Source organism: Corylus avellana, chromosome ca4, assembly GCF_901000735.1.
Source record: "Corylus avellana chromosome ca4, CavTom2PMs-1.0".
In the NCBI taxonomy this organism is placed as follows: domain Eukaryota; kingdom Viridiplantae; phylum Streptophyta; class Magnoliopsida; order Fagales; family Betulaceae; genus Corylus; species Corylus avellana.
In genome coordinates this window covers 31,570,942-31,588,303 of record NC_081544.1, presented here as the reverse complement: position 1 = coordinate 31,588,303, position 17,362 = coordinate 31,570,942, and the positions used below count along the sequence as shown (strand labels likewise).

Genomic DNA, 17,362 nt, shown 5'->3' with positions numbered 1-17,362 from the left:
CCAACTATCATGCACGCATGGCCGAACCATCAAATCAGTCAAATCTAGTGATTGCGCACGACCACCAAATCTGAGGTTGCAGCCACCATATGGCCACCCCAAAAGTATTAGAAATGGGTTTTGGGCATAACTCAACCAAAAAGCTAGCTCTAGAGTTGAGGTTTCTCATCATCTTTTTAAATGGCCAATCTCCTTAATACCTAGGCAATGTAGAACTTTCAACACGCATCCTCACGTGTGAGGGGAAGACATCCAAGCCAACACGTGCGACAATGGGTGATGGTGGGCCACAGCCAATTGGGTTTGGCTCTAATACCATATTAAAAATGGGTCTTGGGCCTAGCTCAACCCAAAAGCTAGCTCTAGAGTTGAGGTTTCTCCTCACCCTTATAAATTGTCAATCTCCTTAATACTCAAGCAATGTGGGACTTCCAACAAAAAGTTGCCGTGATGATCCCTAATACCATGTTCAATTTGGACCACAAGAGAGGTTGGTTAAAAAAAAAAAAATGTAGCTAGCCAGCAGGAAAATGCCACATCGCATTGCCACGTTAGGATGTTATAAACTCATAATAGATTTGAAGTTTTTATGATGAGATCTGTTTTTATGTGACATGTGAGACAATAGTGTTGCTAATATTGTGAACTATTTAAAAAGTTTGATCATCAAAATAAATGTTATTCAATATTGAGGCAAGCTGCAAGTGGGATATGCTCCACATCCCCACAAGTAGACGATTCAAAAGATTTCACAGCTTGCATGCGTGACTGTGACCGTCTGATCACTCATCATATTGCCCCACCCCTCTAAATGTTTCATATCTAAAGGATCTCGTGAAATGACATACCGGGGCCGTCTTCTAATGTATAACACACGTGTTCAAACTGCATCTCATTGCTAGGCCCCCCACGCTTTTCTTAAAATCGGTGAGTTAAAAATTACTTTAGGATGCAACACGACACAGCGAATCATTTCCTGCTTCTTCTTATTTTTCTTTTTGCTAAAAATAAAAATAAAAAGGTGATACTTTTTCTTTTCTTTACTCCCCATATAAAAAGAAATCTTCATGAAGTTCGGTTGAAAATGACGTGCTTGCTTAAGAATCAAGTTAACTTTTAAATAAAGAGATTCGGATCACTCCCCCACCCACACACACGCACTCTCTCTTCTTGCCTTTTTTTTTTTTTTAATAAAAAAAAACTATGAAAAAATTCCTGTGTTTCCGCACCCGGCCAGTCGGCGAAACCTGTCAAAAACCAAAAAAAAAAAAAAAAAAATCGAAAGGATTTCTAAGTAATACTCAGCATTAATCTCGACAAGTACGTATCAAACATGTACAACATCAATGTTGTTCATATAAAAAACATGCTTATTGAACAAAATCCTTTTTATTTCATTTTTTTATAATTTTGTGTAGCGCTGTAAATAAATTAGTCTGTTTCAAAACTTGCACGGTTTAACTCAACTCAAACTCGAGCTCTATACTATATAAACTCGCTTCTTACTATGAAAACTCGCTCGATTAGTAAATTATACCCGACTTGCTCGATAAAACTTTATAGGAGCTCGTGAGCTCAACTCGTTTAAAATTTATCCGGTTTGTTTGCCCGACTCGTTAACTCATTCATATATATATATATATATATTAATTTCTTACTAAAATTTAGTTATATAAATTTAAGTACGTATATTAGTAATTAAGTAATATATATAATATAAGTTACTTAATATTTATATTTATACTACAGATAAATATAAGGGTGTTCTTATGAGGGTGGGTGGTGTTCCGTTTCAAGGAGAGAGAGGTGGTAGAAAGGACCGACAAGTTCCAAACAATAGCTTTTATGCCTAAATTTGCGAGTAAATGGCTTATGCCCATACCTACGATGGCAAATTTACCGTTAACCTTGATTTTTTGTTAACAAGAATTTTTCGATAGTACAAAACACTGAAAAAAATAATAATAAATTTTTTTTTTTTTTTTTTTGAAAACATTTTACACACCGAAATAATTGTAGCATGAAAAGAAAAATAATTGAATTGCCTCCTAAACCGCTACGGCCATGCCATCAGAAGATCTCTGACTAGTAGTCCCAACTTCCCTACGGCTAGAGTGAATTAATTGGACCACATTGGTGGTGCCTAACCGATGGCCTATTGATGTACATGTTTTTGGGCATTAAATAGAAGCACTAAATCATCAACCACCCTTTCAGCTGCATATGGTACTTGAGTTAATTACAGCTTACAGGGTCTGTTAATGTTGAGTTGGAAATATTTATATATACATGATCATCTATTAATTTGGAATTCTAGATCCACTTGGCTGACTTTATAATTTATACTGTGTTTTAGCTCAAATTTGAATCATTTAAGAAAACAATTATTAAGATTTTTTTTAAGAACTCTATTATAAACTTACTTAATTTGAGAAATTCAGAAGATCCTAATCAAATTATTTACAACAACCCTTCCCTTATTCATCCAGGAAAATAAAAAGAAAAAATAAAAATTATTTCCCTTAAATTATAAAAAAGCACATTAATTAACTACGGATAAATTGAACATAATTAGAGACTTCCGCATCGAATGCTGTTCATGGACTCCGTTTATTTGGACAAGATACTTCAACTTACAGCAAGCAAATGAAACCTCTAATAGTGCTCGTCGTGTTTATATACGTTTTGTGATTATACGTTAACTATCAATAGAAGACTCGAAAAGAGAGAAAATTTTCTAACGGAAATTATGCACTCTAGTTAGGGTCGGTAATTTTTGACACAATTAACCTGTAAATTTGATTAAATAAATTAATCTAACACAAAATTCTAACTTATTTAATTAAATAAATTAAAATATAATTAATTTATACAATCTTATTCTTGGATATAGGATTAATTTGTCATCTCAATTGGTTTTCTTTCTCTCTGCATTTAAGAGTTGCTTTTTTTTTTTTTGAGTGAATTCAAATGCTCGAATCCAATAAGTTCGTTTGTTATCACATCAATTGTTGAATTGGTGGGCCAAAGCCTACAACCACTCGTGTAGGCCTAAGCAGTTTTATTTATTTATTTTGGTCTTTCCTGTGGGCATATCTATTGTTAAGTAATAGGTCACTGTTTAGAAGCGACTGGTCCAATCAAAATTAATATATAAGATGGCTATCTTTGATCGAATTTCCTAATTTAAAATAAGCTAGATTCTTTGTGACATAGAATTGGGACCAATCAATGAATTAAATAGGGTTCTAATAATTTATGTCTATTAAATTAAAATTCTTTTTTTAATTAGGAACTAGTTTTGTTCAATTTTTTTATAATATTTTGAAGATCCACATGTCACATCATGAGTCTAAATTATTAGAGGGTAATTTGTAATTAGTTAATGCTGCAATGAGTTACACTAAGGACACAGATTCGGTGGCCCTTTTACAACAAGTTCCACTGATTTGCCCTAGCTAGGACGTGCAATGTACGTTCACTAGTTTTTAAATAAGGAATTCCTTGTTTAAAGTCATCATTATTCATTAGGGCATGGGAATAGGATTAGAATCGGCTATAACCCTGTTAATTAATATTAACGGTATACAACAACTCCCAAATAGGAGTGGACATAATTCGCTTGAGCTGTAAATTTCGTATGCCCCGATCTGCCCTGCCTCAAAATGAACGAATCTAATATTTTTTTACTGATACTCGATTGTAACTTAGAGTAACCGTATCAAAACGGGAGGATTGCATAATAGGTTTTTTTTTTTTTTTTTTTTTTTTTTTTTCTTTCACCTGCAAACACGCCCTACCCCACGTACACCATAAGACAGAAAAAGGTTGAAGCCTCAAGCCTCAACCCTAATCGCGCCGTCAGTGACTCAGTGTAGTTTGTAGAGCCTCAAACCTAAAGTCCTAAACATGATGAGCTCCTTCTCTTCTCTCACTCTAATGTAGATGGTGCACGGATCTTGCGATTCTTGTGGTGGATCTTTCCAAATTCTCCACATTACGTCGTACGAAACATCGGCATAGAACTTTCCATGAACAATTAATATAATTAAAAATCCCTTAGATTGAAATCTTCATTACCCAAGATCAACAACCTCTACATTTCAATAATAATTAAAAAAAAAATCAAGATATATATATATTTTTTGGCAAGCAAAATATAGTGAAAAGAAGAAAAGGCAATCAACAAAAGAAGAAAAAAACACCCAGTGGTGGCTCAGCCACTTCCAAAGACCTGGTTGGGGTAGCTTTCGAACAACCCCCTTTTTTTTATTTTTTTATTTTTATAATTTTATTATAACAAGTATTAGAGTATTTTTGTCTTATTAAATTAAAATTAAGGTCATTTTTGTCTTTTTGTTAGCCTTGGGGGAGGGGAGGAGAAGACATTGACATTGACATTTTTTTGGTAGTTTATGGGGGACATTGACATAATTGATAGTTTTGATGGGATATTGACAATAAAATGGTAGTTTGAAGGGATATGTGTAATTTTTCATAAAATATATTAAAAAAAAATACAAAGTATAGAGGAATACTCCAAGCAAAATACCACTAAAAACACCAAAGTTGGATGGAGACCCTAATATTTTTGCAACTACAAGTTTCCTGAGATCATGCAAGAACCCATGATCTAAACCATCTTATTTAGGTTAGGAAAATGTTAGGTGCTTTTTCTAGTGTTCTTCTCGTGTCCTCTTAGTTCCTAGGTGTTCTCAAAATCAAATTATATATTAATATCCTAAAACCAAGATATTTTTCTTGTTAAATAAAAATAATATTTTTTTTAAAGAAAAATATAAAAAAGTTATACTTTCTCTGTCTCATAATAGATATATAATATTCTTTCTCTTAAACTATATATATATTCACTTTTTTTTTCTTAAAAAACAAATAATGTACAGCTTCTAATATAAAATAAATGAAAATTTAAGAAGATTATTATATTTACATGACGCAGGTCCATCATAATAGAAAGGTCATACCTTCAAATTCCAATTTCAAATGAAGACAATCTTAAGGCGTTGGAAAGCTTATTCAAATGACTATAAATTTATACTTCATGAAGATGTTCTAATTTTAATGTTTATTAGGTCAAAACAAGCATTGGTCAAAAGATAGACGTTGATACGCAGTCGAACAAGTGCTGCATCTTACAACTACCCAAAACGTTCGGTTGCTAGCCGGTCAAAGCTCAGTTGAATAAGGGCTTCGTTGCAAAGTTTCGTTTGAACGGAAAAAAGTCTCGTTCGAACGCTAATTGACAATTTTATTGTATTTTACTTTTTATATTAGGGTTTGGACTTTTTTTTTTAAAAAAAAAAAAAAAACCTTAGCCTCGTTTTTGTGTGTTAATTTTGTGACCTACTATACCACGCTGCATCATTACACTTCATTATTAATATATAATCGTGTCATTTTACATATATTGTCATCTAGTATAAAACATATAGAATATTATAATTGAATTGATATTTTATTGATCCTAACATCAAAATCATATTAATCTTATACGATATTTTTGTTTCCTATTAATCACATGAAGATCGATAGGTAATCCACTTAAATGATTAATAGTTTTTAGATCAAATAAGGGGTTACTACTTTTTGTTTGGGTTTGCAAATTTAAAAATAGAGATTTTAAAACATGTAATTTAAAAGGATGGTTTTTAAAATGCACATAAGCATTTGGTAAAATAACAGTTTTGACTTTTGCCTTTAAAATGGTACGTTTTTAAAAAATGCACCTCATTGCATGCGATTTGAAAAACACGAAACTCTTGTATTTTTTTTTTTGTGATTCGGTTTAAAATCGCATTATGAAATCTCAGTACCAAACACACGTCACACATAATTGTTTGCTTTGCATCTATCCCATTATTCTTTTGGATTCTTTGGTTCAATTTGTTTAATAAAATTCACTTATCCAAACAAAAAAACAAAACAATCGATCTCAACTATATTTAATTCATATTTTTCCAAGTTAACTGATAGCTGGAAATGTATTTTCAATCATTTAGCAAAAAAAAAACATTGTTTAAGATGCAGGATCTGCATTGATCTCAACCTTTTGTTTTCTTCTTTGGGTAATAAAGCATAATTAATTAATTGAGCTAAAATGGCAGTTGTCCTCATCAAAGCTGATCATATAAGATATTGAGATGATGATCAAAACAGATGTTTAAAAAAAAAAAAAAAAAAAACAGAGGAATCATTCATGATTATATACATAGTAGATGATCCCCACGCCTTGTTCGGTGGAGTAAAATAAGGCATCGGATTGTAATTGGTAAAAGCTAGCCTAGCAAAGAGATTCCATTACATGAGATGAGGGTACAGAGAAGCATGGTGTGGCCTCTTGTCGGAAAGTTTCTCTCACTCATTTATTCATGCGCGTGGGGCCTCCCCCTCCTCCATGCTTAAATATCAGCCTCCCGTACTATATTAGAGGTTGACGGCGATTTTTCTAACTTATCTCCTTTCTATTCGCCTCTCTCTTATTCCTTTTCCACTATCCTTTCTCTCTCTCTCTCTCTCTCCCTCTCTCTGTGTAACTGTGCAATGACGAGACAAAGCTTTCAAGCCCTTCTAAAAGTTCAAAAACTACGCGTCCTTTCCGACCCGCAACGAACGCCAAAACCCTAGCTTCCCTTTCTCTATCACTCGCTCTCGTTTTTCGTCGGAATTCAGCTAGATTCCCGCCGGGAATCTGAATTCCGAGCACTCCGGGACAGATCCTTGTCGCAATTATGGACGACGGGGACAAATCCGATCCAGGAACCGAGTTCACAAGCGACTCGAGCTGGCCGCTCGGGCCCGACTCGGACAGCGTCTACTTCTTCTCGAACGACAGAGAGAGCAGCATACTAAGCGAGTTCGGGTGGAATCTTCAGCCGGACGATCCGAACCGGATCGGCTTCGACGATGCCTCCGATTTGGCGGGAAGCTTCGGTCTGCCGGAGAACAACACTAGCAACAGCAACAGCGCCTTGCAGGGCTCCGACCCGGCGGGTCCAGCCGGGTCCGATAGCAAGGCCGGCGACGCTACGACTTCGAATAATCCGTCGGTGTCATCGAGTCCCAGCGAAGATCCGCCGGAAAGGTCCACGGGCTCCGGCGGAAAACCGCCCGAGATACCGTGAGTGGGTTCCGTTTGAATACATATATTATATATATGCATATATACGCAGCATGTTCTCCATGTGACTGACTAAAATCCGTACTTTCCCCCGCTTTTTCATGACCCAATGCCACTCTTTGAGTGCAGAATAATAGGAAACAAGTCGGATTCCGTATCCGATTGCGGTGGTTTTTCTTGTTCGACTTTTGAAGGGTCCGAAGGGAGAGAGTGCAAGTCCGTGTCCGTACGTCTTTGATACCATCAACTAGTTCATGCAGTTGTTGGGGGGTGGGAGGGGTGAGGTATTTTCGTAATTTCGCACAAAAACATGGGGGTCTTCCAAAGGGAATTCGAGTAAAATCAAGGGGCTTTTTCTATTATAAATCCGAGCCCTCGAGCATAGCCGCCGTTATTGCGGCGGGAATGGCGTGCCTTCACTTTTGTTTTCCTTTTTTTTTTCTCGCTTTTGGGGAATAACTTTGTGCCCTATTTTTTGCTGAAAAATCACGTAAAAATTCAATGAAAAAAAGAAAGAAAGGTGAGAATATAGCGCCAAACAGTATAAGATACTAAAATTTCCTAGGCCCTTTTTTCAGTTATATATTTTACGCATTACTTTTGAGCTAGCTCTTATTAGATTCTGATCACTTTGCTTTACATAAAGAATCAAGGATAATCTTGTGGAGTTTGTTTTATGTTCTTCATACAATGCCTTTGAATGTGAGTGCATTAGCATTTGGCATCGTTAATGTAACTAACATATGATATTTGTCTGTAAGTTGCATGACATGATGCTTCTCTAGAAAGGTGTTAGGTTGTTGTTTCTAATTAGGTGGGTTTCTTCTTTATACTATGGTCCATATATCTATAGGTTAGCTACACCACTTAGATATATAATCTACTTTTTTAGCTACCAAATATAGAATGTTCAATCTTAATTATACCTTGAGCTAATTATTTTTTGTTGGATTAATGCTACAAGCTTCAACATTTCTTACTGCTTTTGGAAGTTCATCTGTTCCCATATATATAATTTCCATTCTGTTTTCCCTAGCATTATAAAAAGGTTTCATTGCTAATTAAATACATGGAGTTTTTGCCCAAAATATATTAGCATCGATCAGGTTTCTTTTTTTGGAGACCTAACAATTTGACAATTCATCAAACTCTACCTACCATTGATTTTAGCTACCTTGGTGTATTTAGATTATTTGCATTTGTCATTCATTTCAATGTTGTCTTGTTATGCTGAACATCTGAAGCAATTCACGTACACTATCTTACACCTTCACATTTTCTTAATTTCTTGCTTTTGGAAGATATATACAAACATCAGTTGAAAACAGTTCACAAACCTTTGGATAATTTCATCACGTTAAATTAGGTAGAGACAGGTTTTTTTTTTTTAAGAAAAAAAAAAAAATTAGGGTATCTTCTTTTTGTTTGTTAATTGTAGGTGAAATATTTTGTAGGAATAAAGTTAGAAAGAAGGGGCAAAAGCGAATCCGGCAGCCACGTTTTGCGTTTATGACGAAGAGTGAGGTTGATCATCTTGAAGATGGCTACCGATGGCGCAAATATGGACAGAAGGCCGTCAAAAATAGTCCATTTCCTAGGTCTGTAGATACTTCCCTTTACTTAATCAGAGAAAATACAGATGTTTGGCTTTAATTATCTTATGGATTGATTATATTTATATAAAGTTGAATTACCTAAAATTTTGCCATGTACATGTTTTCCTTTTCCCTTATAAATCATCACCAGTTCTGACTTGCTCTCTGTTTATTCTAGCTAGTTGAGTTAGTCTGTCATGTCGTTTTCATATCATGCCTAAAATATGAAGCCCCTGAAATTATATATATATATATATATATACTGATACTTTTTGTGTAATCATGATTTGTACGTCTTGATTCGATCTCAATTATTGAGAGGAAGTTTAGGCTTACACATACATGCATATATGAGAGTATCAAAATACTAATACAATTATTAAATTCATCATTTCTTGTCAATATAAACTTTTTGAAAAAATAGTATTATATTTCATGGCTTTTTGGATCCCCCAACCCCCTATCCCTTCCCTCCACCCAAAAATAGATAAAGAGGGCAATAATAATTAAAATTAAGCATTAATTATAGTAGATATTTAATTTCTATATATGTGGCAGGAGTTACTACCGCTGCACAAATAGCAGATGCACCGTTAAGAAAAGGGTGGAGCGGTCGTCCGAAGATCCCACAATTGTTATAACAACATACGAAGGTCAACACTGTCATCACACGGTTGGGTTCCCTCGAGGCGGAGTCATTAGCCATGAAGCCTTTGCTGGGCAGCTGCATACTCCGGTCTCGCAATTTTATTATCCAACAGGCGCTGCTTTACCTCAAGAAAATCCTTTTATTATGACACAATCCCAGCAAATGCCAGGTGAAGCTGGTGATCATCAATCCCGTGCAATGCCACAACCAAGTACTCCACAGTTTCCTACTAATAATGAAGGACTTCTTGGGGACATCGTGCCTCCTAACATGCGTAACAGATGAGAAGGTAATTTAACACCCTACACTAATTCTCTCAAATTATTTCAATTACAATATCGAATCATCTTAACATATATATGCAACTCTCTTTTCTTTATAAATCTAGCGTTAATTTGGATGCGCCTTTGTGAGAGAGAGAGAGAGAGAGAGAGAGAGAGAATCCATTGTGGAATCCAACCTAAGTGGAATATTATGTATACCCATATTTAGATTAGCACACAAACTGCATGAGAGTGAACAAGGTACACATATTAGGTTCAGAGAGAGAGAGAGAGAGAGAGAAAGAGACTGTGTATAACAAAAGAGTAATAATGAAATTATTGATTTTGTGCTACATTTGATACATTGAATCAAGCCTGCCTGCCTCAAATTTACATTTACAAATCTGGCAAGCAATGATGAGCTAATTTGCTTTTTGAATCATTTCTAAATTGTGAATCAAAGAAAATGAGTATGTTGGTTGAAAGTTTTCAACGCAATATCTACATGGCAGACTCTTAAGCATAACCAGTACTACTGAGGAATTGACAATGTCAGATCTAAGACCTAATTATTGTTATTATCATTATACTTGTTACTGCTGTTTTTGTGGAAATATTATGCATGCCGGTGTAAGATGCATAAATATATTATTCATTAAAAAAAAATTAATTAATTAATTTAGATGCGTTTAAATATGTATATAGTTGATTTAGTTTAGTTTTAGATTTAGGTTAATTAGCATGTGATCATCAAATGGTTTTACTTTTATCTTTGAAAATTTTTTGACCACGCCTTGGAACATATAACCCCACCACCACCGGCATAAAATATATATGGATAGCCATGGCCTTACAGTTTGACCATCTAGCTAGCACTAGACTCCTTAAAACGATTAGATGTATTGGAGCTAGCACTAAGATATAGTCTGATATTGAGAGCCATAGTGATGGACATACTGACATATATGCATATATATGTTAGGAAAATGTCATGCTTGGGATGCATAATGTGTACTAAATGTTTCCTTTTGTGGCCATGCATCATTGCCAATAACATCGATCATGTAGTAGTTCTCATTGGCTGAAAACTTATCCGTTACTATTAGATTAAGTGCATGTGGACTATATTCTCTATGGAAAATCGCCACTCCATTATGCTTCCTTATCATGTATCCAAACAGCTTTATTCAAAAGGCTGTGGTCGAAAATATAGAACAACTTTAACGAAGAGCTGTCAAATGTCCACTAGAATGTTCTGATCAAATGAGTACTAATTTCAATCGCCTCCCTTTTTAATTGGATAGGTGGTTGTTAAATCTATGGTGCAAATCCCATATAGAAAAGCTTTTACTACCTTTTATATGGTCCTTAACTTTTTTAAAATGAAATTCTATCTGTATATATGTTGTCTTTGAATTAATTAATACTCTCTTAGCTTCATAAGTTGTTGAAGATCATCATAGCCCTCCAATCTTCCTTTTTCTTTGGAAGGAAGGAGGAAGGAGGAAGGAGGAAGGAGGAAGGAGATACTCTCTACTTTTTTGGCATGAAATATGTAGAAAGAAAAGTGAAATACGCACTCTTTCTACTTTAATTAATATACAAATAATATTGTCTGTTCTAGTTCTAATGTTATTGTCAAGCTATATATAAACTAACTTTAATATATGCACAGGAAGGTATATATATAGTAGCACTAACATAGCAGATAATTCTTCAAAAAAAAAAAACATAGCAGATAATTGGCAAGTGGGAAGAAATCGGATATGATCGTCATCAAAGTAAATCATTACTCAGAGTAATCATTGCAATAACACTAGGATTATGGAGGTGCACATGTCATTAACTTCGAAAAAGGAAAAGACAAAAGAAGGAATACACGTCAGAATGTGCACTTCATACGTGGAGGTGACTTAATTAACAAGCTAATATAAAATGTGAGGATAAAATATGATAAAAGTTTTAGAGCTTGAACTATTAATGGTTTTACCAATCGATCTTTCTCGAATTAATTAAAGATTGCCCATTTGTACAGGACAATGCAGTAGCTGGAATAGAGCGGACACATTGATTTTCTCAAGATTGTAAGAGCGAAGGCGACATTTTTCAAGCCGGTAGTGAGTCTTTTCATCCCCCAAAAACCATTTTCTGAAATATATTAGGTGCCAGCTGCTGCAATCCTGCAATCAGCATCTCATCATATTCATGCGCGTACGTACCATATTGATCATTCATAGGTCCACGCTCACATCCAGCTTGAGATATATTTCAGACAATCGTTTCGCAGATGTTGTTAATATGTATATAATATATTCGACATCTCCTTCAAAGCTGCTGTACAGCGTGCGCCCCGGCCCCCTTCCACTTTTTTAATTTTTCGTTAGGTTTTCAGCTTCAATCTCAGAGTTAGCGATTGATGTGAACCTTAAAACCATCTTCGTCCATATCTCTCGAGTGTTGATGAAAAAGTAATCAAGTGGTGGGCCATGCGGGGAACTGGAAGGGGGTTTTTCTTTCTTCTTTTTTTTTTTTTTTTTTCTTGAGCAGAAGGGGGCCGGAGTGGGTTTGAGAAGAGTGATTTTTTTAGATCTACTACTGCTCTTTTGCGTGTTCTTCATGGCTCGTACGTGACTCGGAAATAGAAAAGAAAAAGGCAGCGTGAATTGGACCGGTAGTTGGCTCAGAGTCAGCCGACAAAAACCTTTCTCACCTTTAATTATTTATATTTATGGCGGGGTTAAGTTACCGTTGTTCACCATGATGCAGGGGGTGGCTTTACCGGAGCTTTTTTTGTCTTTATCAAAATCCTGAGCAGACAAAGTCTAGTCAGTAGTCACCGACTCACCGTAAACCGTTGGCTTTTTAATGATTTACAACGAACCCTCTTTTTCTTTTCTTTTATATTCTGTTGCATGCGTTCTCTCTCATAGTACAATGTAAAAAGTTACATGTATTCGATCTGTTATAGAACGTAAAGGGTATACTACGGTAATTTTGCTTCTTCTTTCAAAGACAATACTAAAAAACAATAAGGGTGATCAATATCTATATATTTCAATCTATAATGCACCAAATTTCAAGTTTGTTGCATTTAAATAATTTTACATCTTTTTAATTTTTTAAAATAAGTGTCAATATTAACTTTAATACGGGAGCAATTTTTTAAAATATAAATTATATATACATTTTGTGGGGTAAAGTAAAATTTTAAGGATCTTTCTTTAAAAAGCAAAAAAAAAAAAAAAAAAAAAAAAAAAAATCCAATGCTGTTCTTGGATCCACCTGTCTTCATGTTTTTTGTTAGATACACAAACTTTGAAGGATAGAGTTACGCAATTTATAAAAATGGCATGTGTCATTTAAGATGCACATGTTTTTTAATAGCATAGACAAAGTTGAAATAAATAATACCCCTGGCTTCAGGTCTCACCCACCCAAGCCAAGGGGTGGTCTCAAAAAATAAAAAATACCTTTAAAAATTAACTTTTGTCTCCCCCCAAACTAAATATTTTAGTTCCGCCCATATCTCACATGTTATTAAAAAAAATAGACAAATGTCTTTTTTATAGACTAGATTGAAGAAAGTTCTTACAACCTAGTTTGGAGGAAAACTTTGTCCAACTTAGAATTATAATAATGAAAAGAATGAATAATGCTAGAAGTATGGCTTTTGCCTCTCTTTTATTTCTAAAGGTGATGTAGCATTTAAAATTACCATTAGATTGAAATCAAATAGTGATAATCTCAAATTCAATGGTAATATTAAAAGCTATATCAATTTTGAGATGATAAAATATGAATGAAGACAAAAGTCTTACTTCTAACATTACTCGAAATGAATGCTATCAATTTCATTTGAGATGGATCTTTATTAAATTTTGATCAAATTGTAGTTTTAAAAGTCACTTATAAGTATAAAAAAAAATTGTGTAAAGAAATAGAAATAAGCACAAAAACTAATAATCTTCTACTCGGTCATTGAAAAAGGTTAAAAAAAATTCTAACTTTTTGAGCGTTAATAACATATATATATATATATATATATATATATATATATAGGTTGATAGTGGACCTAGCTAGGTCAACCTTGGTCCCTCCATGTCGTTGGAGGACATTAATATAGAGCAATGGCTGGACTGTTACCCCTCCCCCTCCAATTTTATTTATTTATTTTTTTAAAATGTGTTTTTATAATGATGATCCCATAAAAAATTTTCAGTAAAGTTCCACCCTCAAATTAAATTCCTAATTTTGTTCTTTGAATGGTAATTGAGTTGTACGTGTCCAACTCTGCCATGGTTAGGCTATCAAGAAAACACGATCGTGGCTGAGGGTTGGGCATGACCAATTACAGTCGTGAAGGTCCTCCGGAGGTCCACAGTCATGGCTGTTGGACCTCTGCAATGACGCCGGGAGGAAAATTAGATTCTACTAACCAAATGTCACGTAACTTGGAGGCTCAGGGTTTTGTCAATTATAACAGTATTAAAAAAGAAATTTTAGTTAAAACAATATTGTTAACTTATATGAATAATGCTACTAGGTCTTCTCATGCACCCTTTTATCATATTTATTGTATTGGCGGATGGGACATGTTTTAAGAGAAAGGAAGTCATTTAAACACGTCACATTAGTGGATCCGGCTTCTATGCAGTAGTGAAAACTACCACATAGAAGCTGTTATGCAAATTGGCACAATTTTGCATAAAAGTATATGTAAAACTGTGCCGTTTTGCAAAGAGTCCAATTAGTGCCTTATTTAATAAATAATAAAAAAATTCTTATAACTCACGCCGTTAGACTTGCAAGATGGAAACCAAACAGCAAGTTTCATAGGAGCATAGAAGAAAGTTCCAGAGGAGGAAGAAGCTTGCCAAAAAAAAAACGACTGAAGATTCCTAAAAAAAATAAAATAAAATAAAACAGCAATGAAAATTCAGCAACTTTTTGCACACAGATAAAATTAAAAATACCCAAAAAAAAGTTTTAGAACTTTTTTTTTTTTTTTTTCTTTTATCTTTTATCTTGGCGTGAAGTGAACCAAACAGCAAAATGGGTATAAGAGAATGATGGTAATGATGAAGAACCTGAAAGAAGGAATGGCCGATTGCAAACAAAGAGAACCCTACTGTTTCTTACTGCCATGGAGTCAGCGAAAGGGAGAGAGTAATCGCTAGTGAATATGACGCCGAATCCAGTCAATCCTTTCCATCAATCGATCAGAGGCGTTATTAAACTTCAATTCAACAACCGGAAATGACAACGGAGAAGAAGTTGATGTCCACTGGCAAAACTACGACGGCGACAGTCGCCGAGAGTCGAGACTAGTGTGTAAAGCCTCATGGGTAATGACGAAGAGCGCACACAATTCCAGAGCCCGTTTACCTTCAACTTTTTTGGGGATTTTTAATTTCATCTGTGTGCAAAAAGTTGCTGCTGTTAATTTTTTTTAGGAATCTTCATAGTCGTTTTTTTTTTTTTTTGCTGGTTTCTTCCTGCTCTAGAACTTTCCTCTCCGTTTCTTCCTCCTCTGGAACTTGCCGTTTGGTTTCCATCTTGCAAGTAACGGCGTGAGTAATAAGAATTTTTTTATTATTTATTAAATAAGGCACTTGAACTCTTTGCAAAACGGCACAGTTTTGCATGGACTGTTATGCAAAACTATGCCGTTTTGCATAACAGCTTCTATGCGGTAGTTTTCACTACCACATAGAAGCCGGATCCCACATCAGTTAATGTGAAATGGGTGTGAAGAGTATCATCACCTTTACTTATATTAATTTATGTGAAACAATAAAATTATTATATATTATTTTTTTATAACTAAAATACTTAAAAAAAAAAAAAAATTGTTGTGCTTATGTTACTTTATTTGAAAGAATTTTTCAATTGCTTTATGGAATTCAAAATACTAAAGAAAATTGATCTTAGCAAATTAAAGCTTTTTATTTCAATTACTCACTCACTCATACTTAATTACTCATTTGTCTCAAGTAAATGAATTTATGGAGACTCATTTGAGTATATATATGAGAATATTGATCTTAGAAATTGAATTTTTGGAGACTGATCATATACTCAAAATGAGTCTCAAGTAATTAATCCAAATTAAAGCTTTACTCATATACTCAAAAAGCTCTTCAACTGTCTCTAGTTTATTCTTATATATAGCAAATTAAAGCTCTCAATTCTCTCAATTACTCAATCGGCTAAGACTACGTCTCATAAAGTGGAGGTCACTAGTTCGAATCCTCTCCTCTTGTGCGGACATGTCCAAAAACAAAAAAAAATTCTCTCAATTACTCCCTTCAAATTTTGATATGAGAAATTGAGAGCTTTTTATTTTTATTTTTATTTTCTTTTTTAGCAATTGTACCCACTTCAAAAAAAACTAGAGACATGCAATTATGAGAATCTTTAAGTAGAATGGGACACCTTACTATCTTACAAACTCAAGGACAAATTAAGTAGACAAACGAAAATAAAAATAAAAATAATTCTTATAAGATGGTGGTCTTCGTTTGTCTAGTACAAAACAAAAACATCAAACCCGTGTGGTCTTGGGTTGCCATACGTTACCCACTAGAAAAAAGAGGAGAGAAAAAAATAAAAAATAAAAATACAAGAAAGAAAGAAAGAAAGAAAGGAAAAGATATATTATTGAGAATAAGTTCAATTAGGTCGTAGTGTAAATTTAATATTTTGTACTCTTTAATAGGAAACAAACACCTCAGCTTTAAATACCAAAAAAATAATATAATATTTTCACACCAAATAATTTTTTATCACTCGACAAAATACCCAACAATAAAACCACCAAAGCCTCCATCTTGGTTGGTTTTGGATACTCCAATTTTAAGCGCTTAGAGGTAGGTAGTTGACGTTAGGTTAGAATGAATAGAAAAGATTATGGTTGTTTTCCCTGTTCTTTTCCTGTTTTGGTGGCTCCTTGTTTTTTTTTTTTTTTTCCTTCTTTGTGGTTGTGGTTGTTTTCAGGTCATGCTTTGCCGGTCTTCTCCACGCCTGTTCGCTGCCCACCGTCCACTGTTGGGCCTTTCGACGCGTCCTCGCCGCGATGAGCTTCCAACGCCCCTTCGGTTTTCGGTTCCCGGCGTGTGCGTGATCGGAGTGTGCTGTTTTTTTTTTCTTGTTTTATTTCCCTATTATGTTGCTTATTTAAGATGTATTTGTATTTTGGCGTGTATTTTTTCCCTGTATTGTTTAATTTCCATGTTTTGTTCGGTTTGTAATAAGGCTATTTCCCCCTCACTCGATCTATGTCGCCTTTGGATTAATTAGTTTTGGTCCAGGCCTTTGGGTTGTGGATGTGATCATTATCCTGGCCTTCGGGTCGAGGAGGAAGAGTTTCGACATGAGAGTCTTTCTGCTCTCAGGGTTGAGGAATAATTGCTATCCATGCATTTGGTTGAGTCTGTCTGTCACAGATCTAATATTAAATATGATTTTAGTCATGGGTTAGCGGATTGGTCTCGAATCTTGTACTAAATCTGGTAATCTTATAGCTTTATGCTATGGTTGCTTCAGAGCTTTGTTCTGTGATGTAAGAGTTTTATGCTCGTAGTATTATTGAATGAAATGTTATGTTTTTTTTCAATATATATATATATATATATATATAAAAGATTATGAAATTTATTTGAATTAAAGATGCACTGTTTTTTTTTTGGCATGTTCACACAAGGGAAAGGAGATGGGG

General features: G+C 34.4%; 1 protein-coding gene across 3 annotated transcripts; it reads left to right on the top strand.

Annotated features, from left to right (window-relative positions):
• Positions 1–6,493: 6,493 nt before the first annotated feature.
• Positions 6,494–12,616, top strand: LOC132178910 (probable WRKY transcription factor 57). 3 transcript variants are annotated; one of them, XM_059591489.1, is made up of 4 exons: positions 6,494–7,138; positions 8,593–8,736; positions 9,292–9,671; positions 11,681–12,613. In XM_059591489.1, exons 1-3 carry the CDS (start codon positions 6,750–6,752, stop codon positions 9,665–9,667), a joined length of 909 nt encoding a protein of 302 aa, XP_059447472.1. In that variant the 5' UTR covers positions 6,494–6,749; the 3' UTR covers positions 9,668–9,671; positions 11,681–12,613. The 3 variants fall into 3 exon arrangements, with proteins under 3 accessions (XP_059447472.1, XP_059447474.1, XP_059447473.1); XM_059591491.1 differs by lacking the exon at positions 8,593–8,736 and having other exon boundaries at positions 11,681–12,616; XM_059591490.1 differs by lacking the exon at positions 11,681–12,613 and having other exon boundaries at positions 9,292–9,672.
• The last annotated feature ends 4,746 nt before the right edge of the window (positions 12,617–17,362 follow it).

Coding starts and splice junctions, on each gene's coding strand:
- LOC132178910 (XM_059591489.1), top strand. CDS start 6,750: ATGGACGACGGGGACAAATCCGATCCAGGAACCGAGTTCACAAGCGAC. Junction 7,139..8,592: donor GGAAAACCGCCCGAGATACC/GTGAGTGGGTTC, acceptor AATATTTTGTAG/GAATAAAGTTAGAAAGAAGG. Junction 8,737..9,291: donor AAAAATAGTCCATTTCCTAG/GTCTGTAGATAC, acceptor TATATGTGGCAG/GAGTTACTACCGCTGCACAA.